At 39.2% G+C, this 25,596-nt stretch overlaps 1 protein-coding gene across 4 annotated transcripts in view; it reads right to left on the bottom strand.

Annotated features, from left to right (window-relative positions):
• The window catches only part of RAB3GAP2 (RAB3 GTPase activating non-catalytic protein subunit 2), a 53,502-nt gene that overhangs the window by 20,806 nt on the left and 7,100 nt on the right, over positions 1 to 25,596 (bottom strand). Inside the window, exons 2-15 of one of the 4 annotated variants that reach the window (XM_068408071.1) lie at positions 19,392 to 19,459; positions 15,950 to 16,073; positions 14,313 to 14,394; positions 12,208 to 12,255; positions 12,016 to 12,091; positions 11,767 to 11,868; positions 10,570 to 10,669; positions 7,389 to 7,487; positions 6,396 to 6,544; positions 5,323 to 5,402; positions 5,120 to 5,209; positions 2,663 to 2,802; positions 670 to 886; positions 207 to 350 (exon numbers count right to left, since the gene is read on the bottom strand). In XM_068408071.1, the coding sequence (XP_068264172.1) occupies positions 207 to 350; positions 670 to 886; positions 2,663 to 2,802; positions 5,120 to 5,209; positions 5,323 to 5,402; positions 6,396 to 6,544; positions 7,389 to 7,487; positions 10,570 to 10,669; positions 11,767 to 11,868; positions 12,016 to 12,091; positions 12,208 to 12,255; positions 14,313 to 14,394; positions 15,950 to 16,073; positions 19,392 to 19,459 (1,519 nt within the window). Of the gene's footprint in view, positions 1 to 206; positions 351 to 669; positions 887 to 2,662; positions 2,803 to 5,119; positions 5,210 to 5,322; positions 5,403 to 6,395; positions 6,545 to 7,388; positions 7,488 to 10,569; positions 10,670 to 11,723; positions 11,869 to 12,015; positions 12,092 to 12,207; positions 12,256 to 14,312; positions 14,395 to 15,949; positions 16,074 to 19,391; positions 19,460 to 25,596 lie in introns of those variants that run through there. The other 3 variants (XM_068408087.1, XM_068408078.1, XM_068408094.1) reach the window with 3 other exon arrangements.

Raw genomic sequence — 25,596 nt, 5'->3', positions numbered from 1 at the left:
TTTTTTAAATTAAAATTTACTTAATCTACTTCAAGGTAACACCACATTAACAAAAATCAAGTTAATGCATACAAACCAATGAGACTATTACCAGGATACTATTCAGCTTGAGAAGGAACACCAAAATTGCTCTCTCTAAATAAAACATTGTTTCCACTAACAATAATGAAACTGATTTGGTTATACAGAGCACAGAAAATCCTTACCTCAGTGCTAAATGGAAAGGTACGTGGACAGTTTTTACACTTCCAGAGACTGGATCAACAAGGCATATCTGATAAGTCTGGGGCTGACATCCCTGACTGGTCACATTGTTTAGACCCATTATTTTATAACCAGGATACAACAATCTGAAACCAAAAAAAACCACAGCCTTTACAGTGAAGAACAAAATTAGCAACCTTCCCTTTCCACACACTGAATAAAATGAAGACAAATTTTATAAAGCTAAGGTTTAACAACTGCTAAATGTGTTTATCAAACACTGGAGAGTGATGAAATATGACAAAATCCCCTTCTATAAAACAACAAGCAGCTGCATTCAGTAGAAACACTGTGGGCAACACAAAAAGTGCCTGCCAGCACTTTCCACTTTTACCACTGGCATATCCACATATCACTTTATTGCAGCAGTACAGCCAACATGCCAACCTGCTAACTGCTTCTTACCTACAATATTTCCCCACATTAAAGGCTCCAACCCGAGGCCCTTGTTGCGTGCTCCATACTTCCAGAATGCCTCTCCTTGGAGCATAGATCACAAGGAACTGAGCCACTCTGCTTGGACCTTGTGCATTTCCAAAAGGAGAAAAATCCATCTTCTCAGTTTCCCTCTCATGAAGGTCCTCTACAGTCTGTATCCAGCCAACTTCTGCATCACGGTATCCTTTGTAAGAGAACGCAGACATTCATTAGTATACAGAAATTAATACACAATTAGTACGCATCTCCACCCACTCAGGTACTATTCCAGCAGCAAGCTGTCTTAAACTTTGTTTCAAACTGTGCAACTGGTCAGTGGCCAGACTCCTGTCAAGAACTGTGGTCCACTGACTCAGAGCAGGGCCTACCAGAGGACTCCTCAGAGCCAAATGCAGCCTCCTGCAAAGCTTTGGGGAGGAACAAGTTCTTCTGGGAGAAGCCACAAAAAACCCCAAACTCATCAAGTCTGTACTCTGGACGTTACACCAACGCAAAAGCTTCTCAGAGAAGGAAGATCTGTAGGAAGTGTCCAGATTTCTCACGTTGCAAAACAACAAAAAAAGAAGATTTAAGGAAGGAAATTTGCGTAACTTATTAAATAGGATACGCAAGGTTTTATTCATGTGTTTTCATTCATATGTTTTCATCATTAAAACGCATTTTTTACTAACCCAATGAAAATACTCATCTTCCCCCTCTCTCTCTCTGGGTAATGCAAATACTTTCTAAACAAATACCTTCCTAAACAAAAAAGGCAAAGATGCTCTAATGACATCACTAAACTATGTCATGGTTTAGCAAGTTCCAATCAAGACTCCAAATCATAAGTGAAATACTAATGTATAAAAGTAGTTTATAAAAAGATATACCAAGAAGACTGAAAAGTATTCACAACTCGATTAATGAGAAACGGTACAATCCAAAAGATTTAATTCAGTAGTCAGCTTTCCTTGGGGAGGGGGGGGAGAAAAAAAAAAGAAAACCACCACACCCCAAAACCAAAACAAAAAACCAACACAAAAGAAAACCAATGCTATTTCACATCTCAACAGCCTCACTGGGGAAAGGCTGGCAAACTGTAAATATGTGTCTGACTATCAAATTAAGCTTCAGACTCTAACAATACTTCCTAGATAATACGAAGCTCTCAGTAATGAAGAAAAAAAATATCAGAAAGCACATATTATAGCTAATAAGCTTCAAAATGAGAGAAGGAGAACACACAGGGGAAACATGATTACTCTAGCTATTACACTACTTCAGCATGTCACTGAAGTAGCTACTATATTCATGACCACTAATCTTCTGCATTGGTAGTGTGGGAGGGAGAGAAGAGATAGAGATTTCTGTCTGTTCCTAAAACTTATCTTCCATCTTCTAAAAAACTACGAAATTTTAATTCTATAGAAAAAATAAGAGTTGTTGTAACATCAGGTATAATCACAATTTGAGACCTTAACATGTGCATTTTTTTCAAAAAGCCCTCAGTTTAGAAGAGACAACACTCCCTTCCTTGCGCCGTCACCATGATGAAATAAGGATCTAACAAGTTGTATATCTTCTTACTGGTTTTTCAAACTTCTGTTTATTTTCTCAGCAGAACTAAAGAAGATACTAGAGCTTATCAAGAGAAGGAATCTTGGAAAATAAGAGCTAAAGCTCTTCCGAGAAAATTATTAGGTCAAAAGCCTCCTGTTGGGATACAGTCGGGGGGGGGGGGCGGAAATCCATACAATACAAACTAAACAGACCAAATTTTTACTATAGGCCATATTAGTATTTCAGGAATTGGTACAACAATACCCTTAAGGACTTCATATTACATCTGCCTTTAATATTTGGTTTGTAATAGCACAATGTACTAAAGCCTTTCTTAATAATGGAAAATTCTAAGTCTGAACATAAGAAGCCACAGTATTTTGCAGAATATTATTTGCTATACTAATATTCAGTATCATACCTTTCCACATGCGAACTGCAAGTCCTCTTGTAACATCCAGTAAAATAACCCTTCCAAAATCATCTGTTACTGCTGCCAAAGTGTTACATGGAGAAAGACAAATTCTTTCACCATGGCGACGGGAATCTGGAAGTCCAAACCTAAAAAAAAAAAAATATCAAGCAAAACCACTAGATACTTATTTTTCTTCAGAAATAGTAAACAGAGTATCTTATAAGGACTACGATTTCTTTTTTTAAGGTAACATAAAGCTATTGGTAAAATTAAGAGCAAAGCATGAAGGAAGTTTTTGTGCTGTCTACTGGGAGATCTCGTAGGCCTGTTAAAGTCCTAGTGAACATCAAAGTTCAGAAACTAGGATAAGCAATTGCCTTGTCATGCATTGGCAGGCAAGGATCTCAGAGCACTGGGTTACTTCATGAGCCCTCTCTTGTTGCCAACTAGTCCTGAGAATACTTTAAAAAACATGTATCAGGAAAAACAATCAGAAATTAATTTAGTTTTTTATTAGCTTTCTTGAAAACATTAGGCTACAACCTGTTTCCATTCTACTCTCTCCACAATCAATATAGGGAAATGGGATACCTCCTAATTTTTCTGAGGGGCTTTAAACTCTCAAGCAGCAAGCACTTCATGCAGCTTCTTTGAAGCTCTTCAGCAATAAACTTCGGGACTGATACTCGTGTACTTACGCTGTCATTAAACTGTGCACATTGTTCCTTTACTGCAACAATGAACCCACACACTGGAAGTGAAAGACATGAATAATTTGTCCAGAATGATAAACTGAAATGAATCATAGAATGGTTTGGATTGGAAGTGACTTTAAAGATCACCTAGTTCTAACCCCCCTGCCATGGGCAGGGACACCTTTCCACTAGACCAGGTTGCTCAAAGCCCCATCCAACCTGGCCTTGAACACTGCCAGGGAGGGGGCATCCACAGCTTCTCTGGGCAACCTGTGCCAGTGTCACAGCACCCTCACAGTAAAGAATTTCTTGCCAATATCTAATCTAGATCTATCCTCTTCCAGCTTAAAACCATTCCCCCTCGGCCTATCACTACATGCCCTCGTAAAAAGTCCATCTCCAGCTTTCCTGTAGGCCCCCTTCAGGTACTAGAAGGCTGCCATAAGGTCTCCCCGAAGCCATCTTTTCTATAGGCTGAACAGCCCCAACTCTCTCAGCCTGTCTTCATAGGAGAGGTGCTCCAGCCCTCTGATCATCTTCATGGCCCTCCTCCAGACTCGCTCCAACAGCTTCAAGTCCTTCTTACACTGGGGCCCTCAGAGCTGGATGCAGTACTCCAGGTGGGGTCTCACGAGAGCGGAGTAGAGGGGCAGAATCACCTCCCTTGATCTGCCGGCCACGCTGCTGTTGATGCAGCCCAGGATACAGTTGGCTTTCTGGGCTGTAAGTGCACATTGACGGCTCATGTTGAGCTTCTCATCAACCATCACCCACAAGTCCTTCTCCTCAGGGCAGCTCTCAATCCATTCTCCGCCCAGCCTGTATTTGTGCTTGGGATTGCCCCGACCCACATGCAGGACCTTGCACTTGGCCTTGTTGAACTTCATGCGGTTCACACAGGCCCAGCTCTCAAGCCTGTCAAGGTCCATCTGGATGACATCCCTTCCTTCCAGTGTGTCAACCACACCACACAGCCTGATGTCGTCGGCAAACTTGCTGAGGGCGCACTCAGTCCCACTGTCCATGTCGCCAACAAAGATGTTAAACGGGAACGTTCCCAACATCGATCCCTGAGGAACGCCACTTGTCGCTGGTCTCTGCTTGGACATCGAGACGTTGGTCGCAACTCTTTGAATGCAACCGTCCAGCCAATTCCTTATCCACCAAGTGGTCCAACCGTCAACTCCACGTCTCTCCAATTTAGAGACAATGATGTCATGCAGGACAGTGTCAAATGCTTTGCACAAGTCCAGGTATATGACATCAGTCACTCTTTCCCTTATCCACCAACACTGTAACCCCATCGTAGGCGGCCACCAAATTTGTCAGGCACAATTTGTCCTTAGTGAAGCCATGTTGGCTATCACCAACCACCTCCTTAATTTCCATGTGCCTTACACCATAGTTTCCAGGAGGATCTGCTCCATGATCTTGCCGGGCACAGAGGTGAGACTGACTGGCCTGTAGCTCCCTGAGTTTTCCTTTTTTCCCTCTTTAAATATGGGGGTTATGTTCCCCCTTTTCCAGTCAGTGGGAACTTCACCAGACTGCCACGACTTCTCAAAAATGATGGATAGCAGCTTAGCAACTTCATCCGCCAGTTCCCTCAGGACCCACTGATGAAACAAAGCTTAAAACAAATGACCTGCAAACTATCATCGCTGCTTCAAGAAAAATAAACATGCATCAATTACGTACCTTTCAAAATAATTCAAACGATTAAAAACACAAGAGATTTAAAGCAATTGAGACAGTATGTAAAACTTACCTCACTGCCAATGGGGTTGCAGGTTCAACTTTTGGTTTCTGTTTTTGGGCAGGTTCTTCTTCATGTTTACTCTTCCAACCAAGCCAGCCACTTGCAATAGAAAAAACACATTAGGAGAATCATACTAATGGTCCTAAAAATCCTCAAACTATTATGTAGCTACTAAAACAAAAACAATTTAATGTAATTATTTATGTTATTACCTGGCAGCATTGAATAATGCTGAAGTCAGTTTACTTGCAACTGCTAAGGCAACGTGAGACAACAGTGGCTGCGAGCTACCCTGAAAGAAAGGAATAAAATGTTTAGAAAAATCAAGAAGCAGTCAGCATGAGCCACCCTGAAATGAAGGACCAAAGTGTTTAGAAAGCCAAGAAATAGTTCTTACACTGAACTCAACTGCAGAATAGTTTTTCAGGCCTCCTATGGACTTTCAGCTCAGAAAGCATAGCTTTAAGACTCTGTAAAATTTTAATTCACTGCCCCCAGAAAAGCCATTCTGACATCTCTTTACCATTTCAAAATCCTCCTGCAAGTCACTGGTAGCTCAGTATGTTTGTCTGCAACAGAAGTTAAAAAAACCCTGTGTATGATTTATCATGGAGAGTTAGCTGGTGTATGGCTTTGGCATCCTTGCAAATATCAACATAAGCAGTTTTTTTTAATAAACATATTGGAAAAGCAAGTACAAAATCAAAATTCCAATTCTAGCATTTTCAATCAACTTTCAATCCTGATAAGGGCACACACCTAAGGTCTGAATGTACAAGATACACAGCTACACTGCCATCCTTCTCCTCCAAAACAATGGAAGACAACATAAGTGTGCTACAGGTATCATTAAGCGTAAGCTGCAGTTTTCTTCTACAACTAGTACCACTATATGAAATCACCACAGCATACTTAGGCCATATGTGTAGACGACCAAAGGCCAAAGGCCTCCAAAAATCCATAAGACGCATGTTTACACAATCTCAACCTCATTTTTCAAAAAACCTTATATTACTTAATTGGCAATAAATTAACAACTGAAAAAATAAAAAAATTACTTGAATATGACATTCATTTTAAGATAAAAAATAAAATTTCTCATTAGCAGGAACCTGTGGTAAGACATTACTCTCACATCTACTCCAAATCATTCCAATTTCAGAAGATCAAGAGCAGCAGGAAATGTCAGCATAAAATGAACATAGGAATACTTCAGGAATACCCATATAGAAAAGAGAAGGATTAATTATTCAAAGTTTCAGCAAGTCAGCTTTGTAGTACATACCTCGAGGGCAAAAAAGAAACCAGTGAAAGGATTGGATCCAACAGTAACATACTGAGACATAGCAGGTGGGCTGTTTTTTATAGTTGCATTATATCCACCTATATTGGAGGCAGTCTTCATTTGATCAAAAGGAGACAGTGTCATGATGCCTAACAAAAACATTAAAGTGAATGTCTTATACTTTCAGAACAAAGGTATGCAATCGCTCTAAAAGTCTAAATATATTCCTGCCTTCTTGACTGACCAGCCAACATTCAAAGGGAAGGAAGGAGGAGCAGCTGTAACCACAGAAATTCCAAAGAACACAGCAGAAAAAAACCTAATGTACTTAGGTTAATCATAAAGCATAGCTGGTTTGTTTAGAAGAAAAAAACTTCAGCAGAGTTCAGCAGGAAAAATACACCTGTCAAATTCACTTCACCTGCCTCGTTAGCCTCCTTCTGACCTCTTACTGCTTTTGTGAAAAGGGTAGAAGAGAAATGAAGCTTACTGTCCCTCAGATCCACCTGTCTGACAAGAACCTGGGCTTCTGCAAATTCCTAAGGAGTAAAAGTCTTTGAGAGCCTAGAAGTCAGTTTGTCTTTTTTGGAAAGGAGAAATCTCAAATTTTATTTCTTTCCTGCTAGGCTCAGGAAATACCCATACCAGTCTTAACCTGCCTGCCAGACAGTTCTTTAATCTGACAAAATGGGGAATAACCGCACCTGATCTAGTCTGTCTTGGCTGTTTCTTACCAAACAAGAGAGGACAAGACAGCTACAGCTGTAACATCCTTTCTCCCCTCAAGTAGAGGGGAGAGGCTCAATCAGACTAGAAGAGAAAGTAAAATATATTTTTGATGATGGTTAATGATATCATTCACTACAACAGCCTTCTCCCACTATTTATTTCTATCCAGCCAGTACCACTGAGTGCTCTCATCCCAAATTTAACAGCACAAAAACATTCAGTTTCATTTAAGCCAAATATTTGAAATTAAACAGAAATGCTTACCAATACTAGCATGGTCAACAATCGTATCCACATCTTGCAAACCCCATTTCTTATAAGCTAATGGTGGAGGCTGAACATTCTCATTGCCAGATGCTGCAGCTGACAAAAGTTGATAAAATACAAAAAAATTCCTACTGAGTAAAAGACAAAGTAATAGCATAACAGAGGGGGAAAAAAAATTGATGCAATCTGAAGCCACAAAATAACGTAGTTTTCAATAAACATATATCTAAACGCTCACTGAGCTAAAATGGCCTTTCAAAATACATACCTTAATGAAATTAAAACCTTTTAAAAAATTAACTGAATAAAATGGCACATTATATTCTATCACAACTATATTTTGTACTTGCAGAGAGTTTTGTTTTACTAATCATTTATGGTTTAATATTCTGTACAATTTTAAAATGCTACTACAATTTATTTCAGTGGTCTGGGTACGTTTAAGTGGAAATTCCCCTGCCAAAGTACTTGCAAAGTCAGCACATTCACTAGAGATGTAACAGTGTGACGTAAGAACAGTGGTAAAACTAAAGCGATGATTGAAACTCTTCAAAATATCTATTACGACAGACATAAATAATCAAGAATGAAAGAAGACAGAGCACGCTGGCTGCAGATATTACCACTAGCTGTAAATGCTTCTCTGCAAATGGTGATCTTCTCTCATTGAAAGAGTAGAGCGTGTTCTGATTGTGAAAGTAGATGGATATTTCCCATTACAGTGTCTGTCTCTCTTCTTATTTGTTGCATGATTCACAGAATATCAGTTTTTAAAGTTTTGATTTACAAGAGTTTTGCCTTCTCTTATATTCCATGGAAATGCTACCTTTTCATTAAGAGGATAAGAATAGATATTATTATATAGACCCAAGGAACCATTTAGTTCAGCAGATCAGGATCTGAGCACAGCTAAAATCAGATATCTAGGGAAGAATATCAGAACAAGGACACATATCTGATGCTTCCTCTAAACCAGCTTCTAAAGAGACATTCTCAGCCAGAGGTAACCTCTAAGCACTCCACAGATTTCTTCTCCACTAATTTGTCAGTTTCCTCTCTGAGCCCCAGCAAGCTTTTAGCATCCACATCAACTGCAGGCAAAGAATTCCACAATTTAACCTCACACTACATAAACACCCATCATTTACTATCACTTAGCTTCATTTCATGCCACTTCACCCTGAAATGGAAGAAAGAGTGAGAAATTCATTCCTACTGGCCATTCCCATATGATTCAGAGAAGAGCTGTCTCACCCTCGTCCTCCTGTACTCAGCACTGGTGAGGCCGCACCGCGAATACTGTGTTCAGTTTTGAGCCCCTCACTACAAGAAAGACATCAAGGTACTGGAGTCCAAAGAAGGGCAACGAAGCTGATGAAGGGTCTAGGGCAGAAGTCTTATGAGGAGCAGCTGAGGGAACTAGGGTTGTTTAGCCTGGAGAAAAGCAGGCTCAGGAGAGACCTTATCAGTCTCTACAACTACCTGAAAGGAGGCTGTAGCAAGGCGGGTGTCCGTCTCTTCTCCCAAGTAAGAAATGACAGGATGAGAGGAAACAGCCTCAAGTTGTGCCAGGGGAGGTTTAGATTGGATATCAGGAAAAAATTTCTTCACCGAAAGGGTTGTCAAACATTGGAACAGGCTGCCCAGGGAAGTGGTAGAGTCACCATCCCTGGAGGTATTTAAAAGAGCGTAGTGGTGGACTTGGCAGTGCTAGGTTGATGGTTGGACTTGATGACCCTAAAGGTCCTTTCCAACCAAAATGATTTTATGATTCTATGACCACAGCAGCATTTCTCAGTTCTTTACCACTCATCCCTTCTATATAAGATTCAAGCCTTAGTTTAAGGGTGCTGCTGTCTGAACAGCTGCTAATGCTGTCATGCTGTCAGATGCATTGTGCTTCCCACCTACACTCAGTCTCGTAATTGTCTGCTGATGTGGCATGCTGCAGAGGAAATAAGAATCTGACAAATCTGAATTTCAATGACAACCATCAGGAAATTCAGGAGAACAACTCAGCGACAGCACCTGTTTAACCTTTTATCTTGCAGAATGGTAACAGTCCCACACTTGTGCAATCTACCAGACAATACTGTGACATGGTTCTCCTCTCACCCCAGGAAACTTACCCTGCTTCCAAATTAAGAGTGTAAGCAGGCACTATACTAAAGGAACAGGATCAAAGGCTGCACAATCAAACAAGGTATAAAAAGCTCTCAGGCATTAACACAAAGAGCAGTGACCATTACCGATATCATCATCACCACATTATCCCTTCCCACAAAGTCCTTATTGGGAAGAAAAGCATTTCACTGTCAGTGAAATCAGCATCCTGACGTGCTCAGAAGCACCTTAGCAGCATGCTGTGAGTTAACCCCAGTGGGCACCTAAGCACCATACAGCAGCTCGCTCACTCCCTCCTAGTGCGATGGGGAAGAGAAACTTGTGGGCTGAGATAAAGACTGTTTAACAGGTAAAGTAAAAGCTTCACATGCAATCAAAGCAAAACAAGGAATTCATTCACTACTTCCCATCAGCAGGCAGGTGTTTAGCCATCTCCAGGAAAGCAGGGCTTCAGCATACGTAACAGTCACTTGGGAAGTCAAACGCCAGAACTCTTAACATTCCCCTCTTCTGCCTTCCTCCCCCCCAGCTTTTATCGGTGGGTACGACATCATATGGTATGGGGTATCCCTCTGGTCAGTGAGGTTCAGCTGTCCCAGCTGTGTCCCCTCCCAATTTCTTCCGCACCCCCAGCCTACTTGCTGGTGGGGTGGTGCGAGAAGCAGAAAAGACCTTGACTCTGTGTAAGCACTGCTCAGCGATAACGAAAACCTCTCTCCATTATCAACACTGTTTTCAGCACAAATCCAAAACACAGCCCCGTACCGGCTACTACAAAGAAAATTAACTCTTATCCCAGCCAAAACCAGTATACAGTATCGTGGTGAGAGTGTACAAGACAGTCAATGCTACTCAGACAATTTGTGCTCCAACAATATTTTCTGTAGAGAAAGAAATTTCCTTGCATGCAATAGATGCCTATATATTTATTAATGGACAAGCAAGGAAGATCCAAATTTTACCTTGATTTGCTATCCAACAAACATAAGTAAATTTCATGTAATGTAAAGTACTATTAACAGAGTCAGAAACAAACATTTCATATCAAACATACCTCTTGCTACCTGATTGCGACATGCACGAAGGGACTGAAAGAGGCTGAAACCATCAATTGTCACAATTGCTGCTGGGTACAAGATACTTAGTTCTTCATTCTGTGGAAGAAAATTAGAGAAGGAAGATTAAAAAAAAATATCACTGTTACTGTTGTAACAGCTTCTTTTCTGGCTTTTTATGCTATTAACTACAGGAAGATGAGGATTACATCCAGACAGTCAATATCTAACGAGCCCCAGGCAACAGAATAAGGCAAAAATACAGAAATTCAGTATTAAACCATCTAACATATGAACAAGTTATTTAGGTGCATAATTTTATACTTTCAATTACTTTTATGTTTGCTTAATATATTTTATGGCTTAGGGAGAAAACACAAAAGTTACAGCAGCTTCTGAAGGCCACAAAAAAAAACAGGTTTATCTAGAATGCAAGTATCGAGGTTTTAGGAGCCAGATTCTTAAACTGGATTAGCGCCTGAATTACCACTTGGGCACATAAATGCTAATTTGGTGACATAAATTCGAGACTCAAAGTCCTTACTGCTTCCGTATTTCAAAACTGATCCCAAAATGTCATGCTAAATTACATGAGCATTTGTATAAAGCACTCTTGGAAATTTCTGTAACTTCATTAGTTTTCTGCATAAAGCATGCTAACTCAGCCAAGAGCAAAGCAAGCTGGCTTTTTTAGTAAAGAGCTTGAGCTCTGCAAGAGCCTTCTCTGCAGGAAATACTCATAATGACATGCAGGTTCCTAGCACTATCTCCTATAAAGATTGTTTTAATTTTCAGTTATCTTCTCTGTGAAATAATTAAGATAAGTTCTCATGAATGAGTACACATAGCTCTTGGCACCTGTCAAGTTGCATTTTCTCCTTTCATCCATACATTATTGTATTTTGTGCACATTAATGAATAAACAGGAAATGAATGAAGCCTTCCTTTGCAAGGTTATCAGAAAAAAACAGAACAAACCTATAGAGCTAACTAAATACTCAAAAAAGTAAAAAGAAATTCTGAATCCTCAAACTACACAGGCATGAATACTTCTAGAACAAGAAATCCAGAGTCTCTTGTTCTAAGGAATTGTCCACCCATCAAAAACTGGTAAAGGACATAGGGGATTCACAGAGAAGACTCCCTTCCATACCCCATAACACTGCCACTTCGCTTTTGAAATAATCTGACAAAACCTGTTCTGTGACACCAGGATGCCTGGGAATTTCATAGGTTCTGCACTTAAGCTGTAGGACAGGATCTTCATTTAAAAGCTGTGCAAGAAGCAGTACTCCACTCTAGAAGAAAAAGAATAATAAGCATGAACATTTCTGTCCCTTTTCTTAGGGAAGGCAAAAAGCCCTATCTTCAGAAACAGAAGTTTTACAGAAATAGATGTTTATTACAATAGCTTCCTCGTGGGCCTGCCATGCTGAGAAACATACCTCGGTGTAAAAACGAACATAGCCAGAGGTGAAGCCAACCACAATGCAGGTCCAGTCAGGACGGCCTGTGGAACTCCTGTTTCACAGAGATATACTAGAAGTTAAAAACAAATCCTGCTCTGAGCTGTAGACATAGTAAAGTGTAATGTAAGGAGACTGATGATGCATATACACAAGAGTATCAATCCTTACCTCTTCTGACTTGCCAATGGGATACACAATACGCTACTCACACATTCACTAGAAATAGAAAGATAAAACTAATAAGCACATTTTTTCCAGTTGTGAAATTTTGCTCTACACAAGAGATCTTGCCAAGTCAGCATTTTTAATATTTTAACAATATATTAAGGCAGCATACAATTTATCAAATTCATACTAAAAAGGCAAAAAAAACCCTTTCATTTTAAAAGACATTTTCAATTACCAGTTCAAAACCACCCAAATAGATTGCATGAGTGCTTATTACACCTTGTTAATGTTGTCTTTCATCATTCACAGACTGATTATTCTACCAGTACTCTTCAGTAAAGATTCAAGTTAAATCTCATGTACCTAAAGGTAAATAATTTTTTTCTGATCGATAATGATAAACTAAGAACCACCACTTTTTTAAAAAAAAACTGAACCATACTTATCAAAATAAATTTTTGAAATACATTATGCAGTTAAGCATTTTATATCCATTGCATTTCACTGCTTTATAATTTGAGAGCGTTTAAAGAGCTAACACGGTCTTCCCAGTTAATGCAATAACTGAGCATGCTCAATGCATGGCAGGCAAAGCATGCAGAAGGCAAGCAGATGAGCAGGCCTTGATATCTCAAATCAAAAGTTATTTAACTGTTACCACAGCAGGAAGTTTTACACTGTCTGGGGAAACAGAAGCAGTACAAAGGTTTTATGAAAGAGCATATAAATTCAAGACGACATCCCAACCAGCACTTAAAGCATAAATGCCTGCAGTACTGTTGATTATTTGCATTTCAGGTCACTTCCATTGCCCAAGGAGTGATTAAATAATCAGGCTAGACAATTACAGAAAAGAAGCTTTCTAAACGCAAGTTTGACATGAGTTGCAATTCAATTATGACTTCAAAGCAATGTTAAATATCTCAGTGAAATCTCATCTTCCAATAGCAAAGCATAGCCACCATAGAACATTATCAGTTGAAGGCAACTTTGGGGAAAAAAAAAAGGAAAAAAAAGGGCAAGTCTTTCGACAATCTGACAGTAATCGCTGTATTTACACTTCCACAGAAATAGAACCTTCACCTACAGGAAACACTTGCAATCCTTAAATCAAGATGCAGCGAATACAACCGTGCATATCTAAAGCAAGCTACTTGTTCCGTATGATAGTGTCTCTTGGGGCTGTAACAGTAGTAAGAAACACACCTCTAAACCAGAATTTTTTTTCCTTTTTTTAATAAAAGATGACAGAGTAATTTCAGTGGAAGTATGGGGGGAAAAAAAAAATAAACTTAAAGAGAGGCACATAAAACAGTTCAAAAGTGTGGCAGCAGCAGGTTTATAAAAAAGGATTTTGATTTTTACAGATTGGAGAGAGGTTGATTAAGTCAACACCTCCTGCAGCACAACAGAAGGTTGAAGCCAATAGGGAGCATGTTCAAAGGCAGGCAGCAACTCAAGGCTGCAAACTTAATAACAAACTGCAAAATCCTCTTCCATATGGGAGATTCGAGAAAGCGTCTGTCTGGTTATTTGAAGACAGATCGAGCAGAAATATTGTATAAATACCAAATGTATGACCAAAGCAAATTTTCAAATTCCACTAAATTCCGCCCAAAACCATTTCTTGATCAGAGACATGACTTCATATTTGCTTGAGGTTTTGGAAATGAAAAGAAGTATTTCTAAAACAACTTCATACATTTCCAGTTGCAACATCCTCTAACAAAATTTCACTTCTACTATAAAAGTAGATTTTTCAAAGAGTACTTTTTTTTTCCTTCTACAACAGGAACTTATAAAAAGCATGATAACCCAGATTATTAAAATGTCTAAATTACATGCAAATACACTGATTTGCAGAGACAGTACCTCTGTTAATTTGTATGAACTTGTCCTAAGGTATTACACTATGCATAAAGAGTGACCTTTGCATACAATGTTTCTCATTACCCAGGTTACTCCATTTCTGTTTTCAACACTAAAATGTGTAAGACCATGAATGCACTTGGATGAAAGTAAAAAAAAAGTACAAATAAAAAGCATATGCTACTAATTATTAAATGTGAAAATGACATTTTAATCAGTTGCATTTCAACACCTACCCTTCTTCAACATTCAGAGAGCCGCTCCAGCCAACAGCATATTGCATTTCCTCTTTCCCCTTGTCACTGTGCTTCCATTTAGCTACCATTAAGAACAAAGACACCATCTATAAAACTGTAATGTCTTGCATCTCACAGAAGTAGTTCTATTTCTAATCCTTCTCTTCTGTATTATACATCCTACCACACTTAGAAGTGCCAATTACAAACCTTGACAACCATACAAATAACACTCCATTTTTTCAGTGACCTCTAAAGAACTCCCACATTTTCTTAGAAATTTACACGGAACAATACACCACTGAAATTCTGAAATGCCTAGTTTTATTTAAAAATATTTAAACAGTAATACCTACTTCAAATTTTAAAAGGTTCAATTAATGAAACAGGGATCCTTTGGAGAAAAGTACCAAGCAAGGGCAAACTTCTTCTGGGATGATTACTAAAGATGAGCTTAAACAAATAGAAAATTTTAATTTTAACCCCCAAGAAAGACATGGGAATCCTACATTAAATCTGACAATTTTTTATCATTCCATCATAACCAAGGTTAGAAAACACTACACTTTATTATTCACGGGGTGCTATTACAGATGACATTTGATTGTTGAATCATCTCCCAGGTGCCAATGGACAACTAAAAAAAAAAATTAGTGTGCAATTTATCTGACACGTAAAACCTGAGACACAGGGACACCAACATTGCGTGGTAAGTTGCCACCGTGCAGTTCAGTAGAAACAGTTCTCCAGCAGGTGAGCTAAATCATCTCCTTATTCTTGATCCAATAGGAACTTTCTGAGGAATATTGCTATTATTTTCATTTTCTGTGAAAAATTAGTGACTAACCTACATCAGTTTTTGAACGCACAACTTTGCAGGGAATGACACACGCAGCATGACAACTCCATGCAAACTGCCTAATTATGCAACTCTGAGCTTCAACAGCCTGCTTTTGTTTTGAAATGGTATAATATTCCCCATGTCAGGAGGTTTCCCTTCATCACACTCATGTACCACCAAGTGCAGCTGTTAATAGCACCAGCACCCTAGGCAACAGCAAATATGTGAACAGCAGCTGGCTGATCAGTGTTCCTATATTACAAAGGGTACCTTTAGAAGAGTTCTGAGAGCCCTGCTTTAGAGTAAAATATAAAGCCACCCATTCTTCAAGATGGAGAAGAATTTTCTATCAAAGGTGGAAATCTTAAAAAACAATCCACCTCAAATACACCCTCCTCCAAGTGACACTGGCTCAGTTCATTTTTTTCAAGGTAAAAGAAAAATAAGGTCAAATATTTCTTAATAGCTAAAATTAATACAAAAGTTTTGTTTTGCTTACTGAGCACAATTAATGTCAACACCTCTGATCATCTCAAACAACTGGGCAGTTATAAGTATATATTAAATTTAATTATTCATGATAAAATAGTTTTCTCAGATTAAAATATAGCTGAGACGCCAAACCAACTTACTTGCCAAGCAATAGCTAGAAATTGCATGATATGTACTATAAAACACTCCAAAATTCTTGAAGTTATGACTTGGGAGTAGGCAGGTGGAGGACGATGATGACACAATCTTGTCCTGATTACTATTAAATGTACTAGTAGATATACTTAGTAGAATGTATACTTACGCACTAAAAAGACTGCTTTCTGTTCATTAGCTATTACCATCAGATCATTTGTTGGTGACAAGGACAACACACAGTCCTGTAGCCAGTAATTTCTCTGGTTCTTGGAAGGAGATTCCTCTTCTTCCTACGGATAAAGCTTTAATCAATGTATGCAACAATTTTTAAACTCAGCAGCACTTGCAAGACTCATGACACCATTTTGGCTTGCCCCCAATACCAGACCAAATGGTCTATTACCTATCAAGTCACTAGAGCTCCATCTTACATTTCTCGTGGCTTTTCATGCATCAACCTTGCACTAATTCTAGCTGCGTGTTTACAAAACAGAAAACAAATAAGTACTCATCACTAACTCTACTCTTCAAAATCTTCTCCTTTCACCAGAGAGACACTAAAAGAATGAGACCTAAAGTTCTATTATTATTGATTAGAGACTGGAAAGAATCTCTTTAGTTATTCTCATTATAAGCCTTACTCAAAATGAACAATTTATCCAAGCTTATACCCTGATCAGCATTGAGTAAATATATGCACTTATGAAGAAAGTAACTAAGCTGGTATTCACACTAAAGCCTCATGGTAACATGCAACAGAGTATCGTCATGTGCCTTTCCACCAGGAGCTTTACAAGGAAACAAATTCAAACTAAGAAGTGCCAAATTTTAAGGGTTTAATGATAGGTAAGTTAGATACCATCATTAGGTATAAAAGCAAAACTACTGCATCATTTTTTCCTCTGAGCAACAAGCCAAATATTTGACTGAAGAACAAGCACGGATACCTCCTGCTAATCACAGTTCAAAGGCCGAAAGCAGGTTTCGAGCAGACTGCTACAAGGTCTCTCAGAGATGCTACTCCTGCTTTCTTAGCTCCATTCTCTTACCCTGATCACAGCAAGAAAATCACTTTCCCCTGTCCACAGTCTCCACTTCCATAGCCACATATCCAATCCTACCTCCTTCTAGCCCTCCAAAATACTACTCCTCCAGTATCTCAAAGCAGCTATACACAAACACAAAGCTCAACAACTTCAGCGTGATCATTTTCTGATCTGTGTAACTTATTCTCTTGTAATAAAGTTGCATGTACTTGAAAATACACACATCTACTCCACGAAGAAAAAAACCTGTAGGAAGAATTTACATATCACGCTCATAATCAGCTGTTACATTTATTTCCTTTCATAAGGTTGTACCATAAAAACAGTCACTTTGTACACACAAGAATACCCTCTATATCCATCATAAAGACTACATTAGCACAGTACGAATATTCAGCTACCAATCTTTGTCCACACTATCACTTGCTTTGTGTAAGTCGTCATCCTATTTTCATGTCGTTTTTGTCTGTCGATGGATACCAAGTTCTATAGCAACACATTTTCCCTAATTACTGACATTTTTCAAAACTTTATAAAGAGGTGAAGTTGACTGGGATACTCATGACAACTTCAACTCCTCATGACAAAGATAAATGTACCATACATAAAAACACATAACCAAAACCCAAAGAAAATCCTGTTAGTAATTTTTAATGTAATGATTTTCAAACGGAGAAAAAAGAAACAGAAATGAAAGGCTTCTTTAAGGATTAAAAGGAATTAAAATTATATTTCAGAGAATTTAAATGAAGTTATCTGCATGCATAAACAAAGAACTTAAAATCTAAAGACATAAAATATGGCCATCTCATGTTAGTGACAAAAACAAGCTGAGAGTTAAAACAGGAAAAGCATTGAACTTGTCAAAAGAAACTACTTTAAAAGGTGAAAGACAGAATGATTAAAATCAGCATTTAAGACAGGATTTCAACATCACCATCCCTACAAAATAGCTAGTTTCATAAAAAGACACTTCATGGAAGAAAACTTCTTTTTAATTTTTTTTTTTTTTTTTTTTAATTTTCAATGCCTTCTCAAAAGTTGCTATGTTCCATGAAACAGATACTCGTCCAGGTGACGAGTAATTCCAAGAAAAGATGCATTTTACACCAACTATAATGTAAATCAACCAACAGTTAAAAGTTTTAAAAAGGGAATTCATTGTTATAATATACAAATAATTCTCAAATCTGTGCTAGACTTGATGGATTCATTTTGGTGTGTTCAGACATATAGACTCATGTACTCATATGCTTCTACACAGAACAACCTGTTTGCTGTGGATGACTGTTCTTTCTTTCTGAAGAGTTTGACCTGGAACCACTAGCAACTTTGGAGGAAAACAAGTAAGCAGAGAAGGAGGAGGTCTTTAGCAAGCAGGGTGTGAACTACTTGGCAGAAGAGTCTGACATTTTAAACTGTGAAAAAGACAACAATTTCAATTCAGCAACACCTGCTGGTTCTATCAAATTAAACATAAGTAGCTAACAAAGCATTTGTTCTCCTCATTAAGGAAGTTATAAACTTTACAGCATATCTTACAAAGATGTGGCCTGAGAAACACACTCATTTCATGGCAATTATAGCAGAGCTGAATACCCATCCTATTTAAAAGTTTTTACACTCTTATTATTCTCTGACATCAGCATCAGTGATTCATCCCTGGGAGACACCATGCTCATTTCAATTTGTTTCTCATCTCAGCTGAAAAATCTGTCTCCCTGCTGAAGTAAGCAATAACAAGGATACTGCCCAAATCCTTGGCCATACTTCCTGCATAGTGAGATAAAAGACAGCAGATAAGAGAGGTTTGTTAGCAAGGTGAGGTCTGGATGCCTCAGTCTACCCCCTTATCTCTCTCTAACAGGGAATCAATCAAGCAGTTCTGTTCAGATGATTCATTCAGGTGCAGAGGATTTCTACACAGGCAGCTCCCCTAACATTTCATGCAAGTCAGCTGGCAGCTAGAAGTCTCAGCCTTACCAACAATTATAGGCTAGCTGTGTTATTCTTAGTTGAACTAGTCGGACAGAGGGATGTTTTTCCCCCTTTAAAGAGCAACTGTGCTGCCCCATCCCACATACAGAATTTGATCCCTCCTGTAACACCATCCACACATCACTACATAAAAGGAGTACGACATGATCATTAGAAAGATGCTAGTGCCAGTGATTCATGATTTAGGAGTCTCTGATTTATATTAATTCATAGTAGATTATTATAATTCCACTGCCATGCCCTCCTGTCTCTGACTAGCTAAAGGACAACAAAGATACCCCCAGTTGCAGCAGCACAGAAAGGTGTGTGTATACTCTAGCGAAGAAAAACCTACAGAATACAAGAATACAAGTAATTATCACAATAGGTAACATCCAAGCTATATTTAGAAACAACTACAGGAGCAAGGGACAAACAAGCAGCCACATTTAAAACACTGGTCAAGATCCTTCTTGCCCAGGTGGTTATTATATAGGAAAAAAAAAACCACCACACACACAAACAAGTGGAGAAGTCTTTTAGAACAGGCAAGTTAGCAATTAAAACTTAGATATATGAACTTACAGGTTCTTGTAATTCTGCTTCATCCCAGGCTCCCCAGTCACCATCTTCCCAGCTTGTTGATTTGCCTGCTTTAAGCAAAAAAAAAGATTTGTCACATGAATACAGCATAGGCAACAAAAAACACAATCAAAAAGGATTGCTGCTGGCTCTTTTCCTTTCCCCGCCAATGCATTATAACTTTGTTTATGGCAGATACTAAATGAGTTCTACAGAAAGAACCATGAAGTGGTAGAAATGGCTGTCTTATTTCTGTATTTACTTCCATTTTTGACACTATGGAAAAATAATAACAGAAGATGTAACGTAAGTACAAATTGGAAACAGGTGTAATGACACCTGTGTCAAATTAATTCTGACAGACTGGATCCAGGACTCAGGGTAAGTAACACCTTGCAGTGCCTGGTACAACACATCATCCAGAGGGACCTTGACAGGCTTGAGAGCTGGGCCTGCACGAACTGCATGAGGTTCAACAAGGCCAAGTGCAAGGTCCTGCGTGTGGGTTGGGGCAATCCCAAGCACAAATACAGGCTGGGCAGAGAACGGATTGAGAGCTGCCCTGAGGAGAAGGACTTGGGGGTGATGGTTGATGAGAAGCTCAACGTGAGGCCTCAGTGCGTGCTTGCAGCCCAGAAGGCCAACCATATCCTGGGCTGCATCAAAAGCAGCGTGGCCAGCAGGCTGAGGGAGGTGATACTGCCCCTTTACTCTGCTCTCATGAGACCCCACCTGGAGTACTGCATCCAGCTCTGAGGGCCCCAACATAAGAAGGACATGGAGCTGTTGGAGCGAGTCCAGAGAAGGGCCACAAAGATGATCAGAGGGCTGGAGCACCTCTCCTATGAAGACAGGCTGAGAGAGTTGGGGCTGTTCAGCCTGGAGAAGAGAAAGCTCCGGGGAGACCTTATAGCAGCCTTCCAGTACCTGAAGGGGGCCTACAGGAAAGTGGGAGAGGGGCTTTTTACAAGGGCAGGTAGTGATAGGACGAGGGGGAATGGTTTTAAACTGAAAGCAGTTAGATTTAGATTAGATATTAGGAAGAAATTATTTACTGTGAGGGTGGTGAGACACTGGAACAGGTTTGCCCAGAGAAGTTGTGGCTGCCCCCTCCCTGGCAGTGTTCAAGAACAGGTTGGATGGGGCTTTGAGCAACCTGGTCCAGTGAAAGGTGTCCCTGCCTGTGGCAGGGGGGTTGGAACTAGATGATCTTTAAGGTCCCTTCCAACCCAAACCTTTCTATGATTCTATCATTGATCCTTCAACAGGACCTCTCTGCACTTTACTAGAACAAATTATTCAATCACATTTGTCTTTTCTCAGTTTCTCCACAGCCATTTCAAGAGAGCCAAGACATTTCTAGTTTTATACAGCAAGCTGAAGCAGAGTGATGGCATAAGGCGGGGAAACCCTACATGTCCACTTGACAAAAACTTTCTCCCGCAGATACAGAGACCTAAGACCTCACTGCAAAATTTAAGCTTTAGCTTGATTTATCTAATTGTTACTACTCCAAAGACAACAAAAGCCCCATCTTGTACATATCTGGCGGATACAGAGGGAAAGGGAGAGGACAGCAGGCTCTCTCCAACCCTTCAGGACTTTATGTACCTGTCCCCATATATCTTACTAAGTGATATAAGAAGACCTGTAACACACCACAAGAACCACATATGCACAATCTTATGAGAAATAGTATTTCTGTACCTAAGTCAAATATCTTCCTTTTCATAATGATGGATTTTGGATTGGTTTAAGTCAATTGCAGGATCAGCCAGTAGCAACATAAGTTCATTTTAACAGGACATGGAAATTCATCAATGACAACATAACACCTGAACCCAGGATAATGCAGATCCCACCACCACCACTCCCAAAGCAGCCAAAGCAGAAGCTGAAGCTGTGATATCTGTGGGAAAAATTGGGACCTTTGCTATTCACCTCTCTGCAAGACAACACAGAGGAAAATCAACGAGACACTGCTCAGTTTCAATGATGTCATTCAGAAACCTCAGAGAAACCACAAGCTTACAAAATACTTCAAGCACCTGAGAAAACAGAGATTCACAGAGACAGGCCTACTTCTCGGTTGTCTTATAAGAGTTAATATTAGTCATATAAAAAACATCTGAAATTCTTTCATCTAAAAATACAGAATTTGATGTGAATGTAAAAGCCTATGCAAAAGGTAATTACGCACAGGCATTTAGCAGTAGAAGACGTACAAACACCACCATCATTGGGACCCTCAATAACTCAATAAGCTTCCCTGTAGTTCAGTAGAAACGCCAAGCACTGACTTCCACCCAGAACTAGCATGAAATCTGAAGCAGTAACATCAATAACACTTCAAGACTTTTCCAAGGATTTCTTTCAAGTTTTTCATTAACTGATGTCATGGCTACATTTACTTTAAGAGGTTGTTTAAATGCCGTGTCTCAAATTAGTTTAAATTTAGTTTTAAACAAGTAACACTTTGCCATTTTGGAGGGTCAAACAGTATGGATAAAAATGTTTATATCACAAACACTCCAATTTTATTTCGTCTAAAAAGTCTGGTTCCTTTGCCACCAAACAAAGCAAGGCAGAATCCAGGACAAGAAAACGGAAATCTGTATTGTTTGTTCAGGCAGTTTTTTTAACTTTTGTATTGCTAATGAAGACAAAAAACTTAAAAAAATATTTTTGCTTAAGAAAGAAACTTTCCACCAATGCTGTTGAGAAGGTATTTCACAAGACTGTAGAAGACAAAACGCCCACTCCATGAATAACCTTTGTTAAAATTAAAAGGTCTGTACCATCTACAAAATGGTCGAGTCAGCCAGTTTTACTGCATCTTCATCAATACAGATCTGACTGCTCTGTTATTTCAGGCATAACTATATAAGCAACAAGCTTCCAAGGGTCATGGTCTCATCTTCTATTTGAGGTTGAAAATTTTCCAGAGTACAAATATAAAATGGAGAATTATGGCAAACACTTTTGAATATAAACAGCAAGAAGAAAGCAGTAACTAACTTCAATGTTTAGTTTAAGATAGCTAACAAAATTCTATTTCTGTTTGCATTTTATTATCTCAAAAGGCAACAAAATCCTCTTCCTATAAAACTAATGGAAGAAAGAAATCTGTCAGTGTGCCACAGTCCAGAGAGAAACATAACCATATGCAAGAAACACAGTCGAGGCCAATGCCTTCCCCTACAGCACAGAGCAGACCAACCTTTCCAAGAAACCTCAGCCACTTCAATTCTGAGACTGAACACCCAACATAAAACTTTAACTGTGAGGATTCTTGCTGCCTCTTTGCGAATAACTTCATTTTCATGGCTGTTGTCATCTTCCTCAGATGAAGCTAGATCAACCAAAAAAAGATGGAAAAATGAGGTAATGGTGAGATGAAGCTGCAGAGATTTTTCAGAACTGTGACCTGCTCTGCAAAGCCAGCATCTCCTCCAGCTTACAAGGGTTTACAAGCTTGCTCCTTCATATCCAGCATCCACATTGTATAGACTGACCCTGCACGCACTAATCGTGTATTCCTCAAGCCCCTGCACACATTCTTTCCTTCTTTCTATATATTCTTTTCAAAAAAAAAAATTAAATTAAAAATAAAATTGTTTCCTTACCCATTTCATTCAGACACTTCACCTATGCAACAGCTAGTGTAGCAGGGTATTAAATGATAAGACAACTAATATCTGAAACAACGGACAGAGAAGCAACAGAGGGATACACCGGTCATACTTTAACCCAAAGCACACTGTTATTCACCTGTGACAACGAATTACAAAATATCTCACAGAAGCTGTCGGCTTGCAGAGACTTTCCCATCCACCAGCACCTGACAGTGTTGGTCAGATGAGAGATGACACAGGATCTGTCTACAATGACGATTTTGAAGAAATACCCCACCGTTTCCTTTAGTAACATTACAGATTAGAACTAGCAACTGTGGAATGAAAGACATTCTCTAGTAACCAATACGTAAACAAGCCCTAAACAGTTCTTGACGTGCAACACATTCATTTTTTCCAGTTCGCTACTGGGAAAAATCAAGCTTTCCTGTGCAAATCTACATTGCTATTCATTTCCATCTCTTACTGCTGGAAGATGTCTGGTAAACAGTTCTACTTACTTCCATAAAGCAGCAGCAATATGTCAGATTTTGCTTTACTGCAGAGATTGCAAAAATAAAAGTTCACCTACTAGGTCTACAATAACCACTCCACTCTTTAATTTGAAGCACATAGCATTAAAGCTCCATTATCAGCACATTTGAAACTTCAGAGCTGCTTTAGATACTGCACATTTGCAGCATAGGTGTTAATGTATAAGAAAATTCGTTTCAAGCATATTTATCATAAACTTAAGATCCAAAAGAATAATTTCTACTGATAAGCATGTTTTGTTTAAAAAAAAAAAAGAAAAGAAGAGAAACCTTAGCAACAGATCTAGACCAATGAAGTCTAATCAGCATTTAACAGGTCAAATGCAATATGAAAGATGTTTTTACTCAGTCTGGGACTTCCTCCCCACATCGCAGAATATCTCTGAGAGCAGAAGACTGCCAGTGTCCTCCTTTCCAGAGCAGCACCATGACCTGGGGCAGGCAGCAGAAGCCTTTCCCTACTGCCCTCACATCTGTGTCCCAACTCTATGCAGCAGGTTACCAGAGGACACGCTTGGCATGGGCTTGCCCAGAAAACTCTATGTTTGCCCAACTGGGAGAGCATGTGTTGAAAAGTGGACCCCCCAAAGCCACAAAGGTCAACCTGCCCCTAACTACATTTATATATAGATTTAAAACAAGCACGTTTACGTTCATAGATTTTTTTAAAATAAGTAAGAAAAATTTCAACTCATACACAAGCCAATAATCAGTCTTTGATAAGTTTCAGATTATAGGCCATAGAGTATCAAGCTGCATCAGCCCAAAAACTATTATGTACACTCTTTGTACATAGAAAAATGATAAATAAAACCAAGTCATGCATCAATTTGTTTCATACCTTAATGTCTTGGTTTTGGCGGGAATGGAGTTAATTTTCTTCACAGTAGGTGGTATGGTGCTGTGTTTTGGATTTGTGATGACACAAACACATCGATGTTTTAGCTATTGCTGAGCAGTGCTTGGCATCAAGGCCTTTTCTGTTTCTCACAGTGCCCTGCAGCAAGCAGGACGGGGATCTGCAAGTAGTTGGGAGTGGACAAGGCATGGCTGACCTCAACTGACCAAAGGGCTATCCCATACCACCATATGATGTCATGCCCAGCAATAAAAGCTGGGGGACAGGAGGAGGGCACGGGGAGTGGGGGGGCAGGGGGAAGTCCAGAGTTATCGCATTTGTTCTCCCAAGTAGCTGTTATGCATGATGGAGCCCTGCTTTCCTGGAGATGGCTGAACACCTGCCTGCTCATGGGAAGCAGTGAATGAATTCATTGTTTTGCTTTGATTGCGTGCAGAGCTTTTGCTTTACCTATTAAACTGTCTTTATCTCACTTTTACCTTTCCAATTCTCTACCCCATCCCACTGTAGGGGGAAGTGAGCAAGCAGCTGTGTGGTGTTAGTTGCCTACTGGGGTTAAACCACAACACTGAATTGAATGTGTGTAGTTTGTTGGGTTTATGATCTTCCAGCTGGTTTCCGATACATACCTTAAGAATTTTTAAAATTAAGTAATAGTGCAAGAAATGACTGCTTATTAAGTGCAATACGTTCAGATGTTTTTCTGTGTATATTTACTGCAATTCTCATACCACTGGATTGCATAGTGAAGCAACAGAAGCAGTTTCTTTTCTCTTCAGGCTAAGGAATTATAGCAATTGTTTAGAATCTTCTTGCTATTCAGTAATCACAGGCCATTTATTTCCAAAGGTCCTCCGCCATGGAGACTGACAAATACATCAGGTTGTTTTGTCAGCATTACTAGGAAGCCCCTTTTGAGATTAGTATTACGTTTGTTTTCTCTTATCACTTCAGACATCCATAAGTGGGGGGAGGGAGAAAGATGACACTCAAACTAAGTTAGCTCACTAATCTGAAAAAGAACCACATAAGCAATTTCTCTTACTTTAGATGGTGACAATTGCTTTCAACAGAATAAAAGACAAGTTAAAAATCATCCAGGTACTACACAGATTATATAACGTAATGCTGCAAATTTCCATGGCTTACAGTTGTAACTTAACTCTAAAAACAAAGTTCGA

This window comes from Nyctibius grandis, chromosome 1 (assembly GCF_013368605.1).
Source record: "Nyctibius grandis isolate bNycGra1 chromosome 1, bNycGra1.pri, whole genome shotgun sequence".
Classification (NCBI taxonomy): domain Eukaryota; kingdom Metazoa; phylum Chordata; class Aves; order Nyctibiiformes; family Nyctibiidae; genus Nyctibius; species Nyctibius grandis.
This window is presented reverse-complemented; position numbering and strand designations above follow the sequence as displayed.